Genomic DNA, 7916 nt, shown 5'->3' on the forward strand with positions numbered 1-7916 from the left:
GTATTTTTGGGGGTGCGTGTATTTTGGGGGTTCATGTGTGTATTTTGGGTGTGCATGTGTATATTTTGGGTGAGTAGTTGTGTGTATTTTGGGTGTACATGTATTTTGGTGTGCATGTGTATATTTTGGGTGGGTAGGTGTGTGTAATTTGGGAGTGTGTGTATTTTGGGTGTGCATGTGTATATTTTGGGTGGGTGTGTGTGTGTATTTTGGCGGTGTGTGTATTTTGGGTGTGTGTGTGTGTATATGTATTTTATGTATGTTTGTGTTTGTGTTTTGGGTATGCATGTATATACCTGCCCACGTAGGTGCTCCCCAGAAGGAGTTCATCAAACCCTTACGTGGACTGTCCTTGGGTGGTAGGATTTTGGGGGAAATGTTAGTGTCATCTTTATACTTTCAGTATCATTTAGCAATGATAAATGGGAAGACAAACTGGAGTAATGCTGGCTGTGGTTCGCAATATATTATGTGACATTGGTGTGAGAGAACTGGGATGTGCCTGGGCAGAATTAACATGACTGTGATTTTTAGGTGATTAAGGCTGCAGAAGACAGTGCGTTGCAATATATGAACTTCATGAATGTCATCTTCGCAGCACAGAAACAGGTGAACTGAGAGCCTGCCATTTAAAGTATTTGTTTCATAATGAAGGAGTCAGTTTCATTTTTTTAATGCTGTACTCTGAGGTATTCTGACTACGTAACCTTATGAATGGGCAAAGAATGTTCTAGTCTTTTTTCTATTTTGGGTCTTGGACCACTTGAGAATCTGATGCATTCCCAGAATAATGTGCACTCAACCACAGTTTTGCATAGAGTTTCATGGTATTCAGGTAATCTTTAGCCCATCCATGGACCCTATGCCAAGAATCTCTGGTTTGACAGTTTGCTGTATAAACCTTGCCTCAATTTCTTTATCTTTTTGCTGTGGTGAAATCTATAAAGATTCAATATTTTTACTTTGCAAAGAGTTGAAATGTACAGATGTAGTATAATACATTTTCTTCTTTGATGTATTTATAAAAAAAGAAAACCTTCTTAAAACTTCAGTGTTAGCTGGGCGAGGTGGCTCATGCCTGTAATCCCAGCACTTTGGGAGGCCGAGGTGGGCGGATCACAAGCTCAGGAGATTGAGACTATCCTGGCTAACATGGTGAAACCCCGTCTCTACTAAAAATACAAAAAGTAGCCGGGTGAGGTGGCGGGTGCCTGTAGTCCCAGCTACTCGGGAGGCTGAGGCAGGAGAATGATGTGAACCCAGGAGGCGGAGCTTGCAGCCAGTGGAGATCGCGCCACAGCCCTCCAGCCTGGGCAACAGAGCTAGACTCCGCCTCAAAAAAACAAAACAAAACTTCAGTTTTAACATAAAATGCTGCTGTAGCCATGCATAATGTTCTCTGTTGTGGAGTGGCAGCATGATGTAGTGAAAAGAGCCTGAACTTCGGAGACAGGCCAAGTAGGGTGAGAGCTTTCCCACCTGCTGGCTCTGTGACCACAGCCCAGCCATGTCCTGGGTGCTTCAGCTGCCAAATGCAAGTATCTGCCGTTGAGAGTCACGTTGAGTATTGAGTGAGCTATTTTAAGCATAGGGTATGGCATGTAGTAGGTTCTCAGTATAGGGTAATCATTACTGTTATTTCTGTAATACTTTCAAAACGTTTCTTTCAGAATATTTTGATTGATGCCTGCGTTTTAGATTCCGACTCAGGGCTTCTCCAACAGGTATGTTTTAAAACCATGCTTTGTGTGGATGATTATGACAATTAGTGATTTTTATAGTGATTACAATTTAAAATGAAAGTACTGGGGCCGGGCACGGTGGCTCAAGCCTGTAATCCCAGCACTTTGGGAGGCCGAGACAGGCGGATCACGAGGTTAGGGGATCGAGACCATCCTGGCTAAAACAGTGAAACCCCATCTCTACTAAAAAAATACAAAAAAACTAGCCGGGCGTGGTGGCGGACGCCTGTAGTCCCAGTTACTCGGGAGGCTGAGGCAGGAGAATGGCGTAAACCCGGGAGGCGGAGCTTGCAGTGAGCTGAGTTCTGACCACTGCACTCCAGCCCGGGTTACAGAGCAAGACTCCAGTCTCAAAAAAAAAAAAAAAAAAAAATTAAAACGAAAGTACTTTGGGTATATTGGGTTAAATACAGTATGTTATTGAACGTGAGTTTATTTATTTATTTCCCCCTTGCGTGTGGAGCTGCTGGAACATTTTAAATTACATATTGCCTGCATTCTATTTCCGCTGGGCAGCACTGTCAGACGTTGCTTTTTAATGAAAAAGACAAAAACTGAATTTTACTTTAACCCAAAGGAAACAAAACCCTAAAGTAAGTCTGAAGAAATTACTGAGTTTTTGTTAGATGTTTTTTGGCCGCAAATGTTGTTTCCTAAAGGATCAGTTACAAGCACAAAACTGTGACAAACCCTGAATTTAGGTTACTGCTGGGGATGAAGGATGGGGAGAGCGAGGTCCAATGGGAAAAATTCACAGGCTTCAAAGGTTCTGAAACTACTGTTTCTTCAGCTTGATCATAGGTATATGATGTTCATTTGATTATTTAAACCATACTTACACATTATGTATACAGACTCTTGTACGTATTGTATTTCAGTAGTAAAAATTCAAAAAGTTTGAATTCATTTCTTAGCAACACATTTCAGTCTACACATTGTCTGTTAACTGCAAGACGATCTTGTGTCTGCCATGAATTCACATACCAGCTCTACCTCCTTGGCCCTCACATTCATTTCTCTAGTCCAGTCCCAGACTGTCCTGAGTTCCAGACTTGCAGAATCAGCCGTGTATGTAGTACCTCCTCTTGGATGTCTGGCAGACATCTTCAGCGTCATGTGTCTAAACCAGAGAGCTCTTGGTTGGTCCTCTCAGCCTCTTCCTGCCCCATCTCCCTAAGTGGCAGTGCAGTTGACTCAGCAGCTCAGGCAAAAACCTGACTCTTCCTTGTCTCTTCTCTTCCCTCCTTTCATAACCATGAGCAAATCCTGTTGATTCCACCTTTAAAATATATCCTGGCTGAGGTCCGGCACGGTGGCTCACACCTGTAATCCCAGCACTTTGGGAGGCTGAGGCAGGCGGATCACAAGGTCAGGAGATCGAGACCATCCTGGCTAACATGGTGAAACCCCGTCTCTACTAAAAATACAAAAAATTAACCGGGCATGGTGGCAGACGCCTGTAGTCCCAGCTACTCGGGAGGCTGAGGCAGGAGAATGACGTGAACCCAGGAGGCAGAGCTTACATGAGCTGAGATTGCACCACTGCACTCCAGCTTGGGCGACAGAGCAAGACTCTATCTCAAAAAAAAAAAATATATATATATATATATATATCTCCTGGCTGAGCTCAGGAGTTCGAAGCTGCAGTCAGCTATGATCATGCTACTGCACTCCAGGGAAACTCTGTCTCCCTTTTTAAAAATAAATAAATAAATGTTGAAAGTTGGTTCTCAGAACAGCTGTTAGAATGAAGCTTTTAAAATATAAGGTTGGTGCAAAAGTAATTGCGGTTTTTGCCTTTTTTTAACAGTAAACACCGCAATTACTTTTGCACCAACCTAATATAAATTAGAACCTGTTGCTCACTTGCTTAAAACCCCCCCATGGACTATTATCACACGTCGACTAAAACCCAGAGTCAGGGCCTGCCAGGGCCTTCCAGATGCTGCTTGCTGAGGCTCCTGGGAAGCTTTTGCCCGGCATCTTCCACACTCTCCCCGTTCCGTCTGGCCCCACTGCCCTGCCCCGTTGCCATTGTCTGAAACAGGCCTGCTTCGGCCAGAGGGGCGATGCACTTGCTGTTCTCTCTGCTTGCAAGCCCTTCCCGCAGGTATTTGCATGGCCTACTCCCTGCCTGCCTTCAGGTCTCTACTTCTGTGTCACCTCATCAGAGAAGCCTTCCCTGACCACCATTGTTAGTGTTACTCCCTCTCCCCTTAGCCTACTTTATTTTTCTTCATAGAAATGATCATAACCTATAACATCATTTTTGCATTCACTTACCTGATTTACTCTCTGCCTTGTCCACTAGAATGTTAACTTCACGAGGATGGACTCTGTGATGTTTATTGCTGTAACCCTGCACGGTGCTCTAAAACAGTTGTTAAATGTGTAAATGAATCTAACAGACCAACTGAACCAGGACGGTACTATCAGAGGAGCCTCAAGGTCCTAGGATCAGAGCTAGGGTTTTCAGCGTAAACGGAAGCACTGCCGTGTCAAAGCAAGAAATGAGTGATTGTTGGGAAAAACCGTGAACATGGACAGGGAACCTTAGTGTCAGCAACCAGGACAGCGCGAGTGTTTTGTGTCTTTGGAACACTCTGAAGATAGCAAAAGCTTAGAAAAAGAGGACCAAATTCAAAAGAGTGTTATTTTAATTTTATTTTATTTTGATACAGGGTCTTGCCCTTGCCCCAGCTGGAATGCAGTGGCATGATCATGGCTCACTGCAGCCTCATCCTCCCCAGCTCAAGTGATCCTCCCACTCAGTCTCCTGAGTATCTGGGATCACTGGCATGCACTACAATGCCTGGCTAATTTTGTAATTTTTTGAGACGGAGTTTTGCTCTTGTTGCCCAGGCTGGAGTGCAATGGTGTGATCTTGGCTCACTGAAACCCCAACTCCTGGGTTCCAGTGATTCTCCTGCCTTAGCCTCCCAAGCAGCTGGGATTACAGGTACCCGCCACTACGCCCAGCTAATTTTTGTATTTTTAGTAGAGACAGGATTTTACCCTGTTGGCTAGGCTGGTATCGAACTGCTGACCTCAAGTGATCTGCCTGCTTTGACCTCCCAAAGTGCTGAGATTACAGGGATGAGCCACCGCGCCCAGCCTAATTTTTAAAATTTGTTGTAGAGACAGGGTTTCACTATGTTGCTCAGGCTGGTCTTGAATTCCTGGGCTCAGTCCTGAAGCCTTGGCCTCCCAAAGTGATGGGATTACAGGCATGAGCCACTGCACCTAGACAAAAAAGTGTTATTTCTTAAAGAGAACAGAATAAAGCCATCTCACAGTTTCTTTTTACATAATAAAATTAACAAAATACAATGAAAACAAATCTCATAAAAATTAAAAATTTTTGTGCTTCCAAGGTAGAAAGACAACTGGGAGAGATATTTGCAAATGATGTATCTGATAAAGGGACTAGTATTCTGATTATATAAAGAACTCTTAAAATTCAAAAATAAGACAAATAACTCACTTCAAAGTGGGTCAAGGATTTGAACAGATATTTCTCCAAAGATCTGCAAATGGCCAAGAAGCACATGAAAAGATGCTTAATATCGTTACCGACCAGGGAAGTGCAAATCAAAACCACAATGAGCTATTACTTCACTCCACTAGGACAGCTATAATCCAAAAGTCAGCTAATAATAAATGTTGGTGAGGATATAGAGAAGTTGGATCCCTCCTACATTGCTGCTGGAAATGTTAAATGGTATAGCCACTTCAGGAAACAGTTCAGAACTTCCTGGAAAAGTTAAACATAGAATTACCATGTGACTGGCGAAACCCCATCTCTACTAAAAATACAAAAATTAGCTGGGCGTGGTGGCGCATGCCTGTAATTCCAGCTACTTGGGAGGCTAAGGCAGGAGAATCGCTTGAACCTGGAAGCAGAGGTTGGAGTTAGCCAAGATTGTGCCTGGGCAACAGAGCAAGACTCTGTCAAAATAATAAAAATAAATAATAATAATAATAATTTGCGGTGTCATATCCTCCTCTGATTTTGTAGACCTGAGGCATTGCTGGTGAGAATCCCATTCCTCTGGAAACCCTAGGTAGTGTGAGTTTAGCAGTCAAGCCCTCTGTCTTGCAGGCTTGTGACATCACGGGAGGACTGTACCTGAAGGTGCCTCAGATGCCCTCCCTTCTGCAGTATTTGCTGGTAAGGAGACAGCAGTGGTGACCCCTTATGCCTGTAGGGAAGGATGACCTCTGTGTCCTGGGAAAGGAATGGAAGCAGGATGGCTGGTGCTAGTACTTGGGAGAAAGCAATAAATGCAGGCGTTGGAGTTCCAAGGCCTAGAAGGGTGGGGCTTCACGTTATTTTTTTCCCATGTTTTAAATAAAAGTTTCTTTTGTTTGTTTGTTTGTTTCACAGTGGGTCTTTCTTCCCGATCAAGATCAGAGATCTCAGTTAATCCTCCCACCCCCAGTTCATGTTGACTACAGGGCTGCTTGCTTCTGTCATCGAAATCTCATTGAAATTGGTTATGTCTGTTCTGTGTGTTTGTCAAGTAAGTTCATGTACCTAGTTTTTCTTTTTTTTCTATGTTGGGGGGCAGGAAAACAGTTTCTCAACTGTGTTGTTTTTCAGCCACTCCATTGTTTCTTTTTTTTTTTTAATTTACAGTATTCTGCAATTTCAGCCCCATTTGCACTACGTGCGAGTAAGTATCTTTGAGATTGTGTGGGTGGCTAATACTTCACAGCTCTAGAATATTAAAAAATGTTTTCCTCTCTGTAATTTCAGGACAGCCTTTAAGATTTCTCTGCCTCCAGTACTGAAAGCCAAGAAAAAGAAACTGAAAGTGTCTGCCTGAGGATAAAATACTTTCCCCATCTTTTAGAACTGTTAATAGAAATTACATAGCAGATTCTTTGTTGGGAAGACTGAAAAAAATAAAGATAGATATAGGATAATTTTTAATATAGTGACCTTACAGAAAATATTTCCCAAACATCCTTTTTATCCTGTGCTTCCAGAGGATTGATTTGTTTGAGGGAGCCATTCTATGCAGTATATCCTAAAATATTCTATGACTGGTTGCTGTCCAGAAAGGGGCAAGAAAGCACATGTTTGTGGCTTTCATTTTTTAAATGGGATGACTGTTAGTCAAAGTCAGCTTGTCATGATTGATTATAGGCTTTCTAACCTACTACCTGAATCCAGGTCCTCGTTGTGAAATGCATGGCATGGGAAATTTGAACGTAGCTTTGTAAAAGGACTATTTGTAGAGTAATGACATTAATCAACATAGAACGTCTTATTTGAATCAACAGTTACCTGCAATAGTCATGTAAATAAAATTCTTATTATTTAAATTGAGATAGCCTCAGATATTTGCAGATATTTACTTTTTGTCTGATATCAGTACATATTTGGACAAAGTCATCTAAACAATAGTTTGTCACCAAATAACTACAAAATCTCATTTTAAATGAGTAAGGAGAACATGTGAAGTAGCAAATTTTCTTCAAAATAGTTGTGGGAAGAGCTTATATGTGAAAGCTTATGACTGGTTTTGAGGGAGAACTTACTGGGGAAAATGGACTCTGTTAAGTATGGTTTTCAGATAGAATTCTTTCCTTTTCTGATGGAGGAAAAAAATCCACATTAATATTGAAACTGCACCTGTAATCCCAGCACTTTGGGAGGCTGAGGCCAGAGGACTCCTTGAGCCCAGGAGTTCGAGAGCAGCCTGGGCAACAAAATGAGAAGACCCCATCTCTACTAAAAGTTTAAGTATATTTATAGAAACTGTTCTCTAGAAACTTTGGACTGAATCCCGAAAATGTTTGTAAGTTCAAAAGCAAAACTATTTGTAATTTCAACAACAAAAAATGTATTTTTCTATGTAATCTTGAAATTATTAAAAGTCCTTTTAGTTTCTAGCACATATTTGTACAAAGACGTTAAGGAATGGTGGCTGAGTTTTTTTTTTTTTTTTTTTTGAGACGGAGTCTTGCTCTGTCGCCCGGGCTGGAGTGCAGTGGCCGGATCTCAGCTCACTGCAAGCTCTGCCTCCCAGGTTTACGCCATTCTCCTGCCTCAGCCTCCCGTGTAGCTGGGACTACAGGCGCCCGCCACCTCGCCCAGCTAGTTTTTTGTATTTTTTAGTAGAGACAGAGTTTCACCGTGTTAGCCAGGATGGTCTCGATCTCCTG

General features: G+C 42.3%; 1 protein-coding gene across 3 annotated transcripts in view; it reads left to right on the forward strand.

Moving 5' to 3' along the window:
* The window catches only part of GTF2H3 (general transcription factor IIH subunit 3), a 27543-nt gene extending 20466 nt beyond the window's left edge, over window positions 1-7077 (forward strand). For all 3 annotated transcript variants that reach the window (XM_023206008.2, XM_023206018.1, XM_023206025.1), the window contains 6 exons: window positions 535-609; window positions 1671-1724; window positions 5845-5913; window positions 6130-6265; window positions 6382-6418; window positions 6502-7077. In XM_023206008.2, the coding sequence (XP_023061776.1) occupies window positions 535-609; window positions 1671-1724; window positions 5845-5913; window positions 6130-6265; window positions 6382-6418; window positions 6502-6571 (441 nt within the window). In that variant the 3' untranslated portion in view covers window positions 6572-7077. The remainder of the gene's footprint in view (window positions 1-534; window positions 610-1670; window positions 1725-5844; window positions 5914-6129; window positions 6266-6381; window positions 6419-6501) is intronic.
* The last annotated feature ends 839 nt before the right edge of the window (window positions 7078-7916 follow it).

The sequence above is a fragment of the Piliocolobus tephrosceles genome, chromosome 10, assembly GCF_002776525.5.
Source record: "Piliocolobus tephrosceles isolate RC106 chromosome 10, ASM277652v3, whole genome shotgun sequence".
NCBI lineage: Eukaryota > Metazoa > Chordata > Mammalia > Primates > Cercopithecidae > Piliocolobus > Piliocolobus tephrosceles.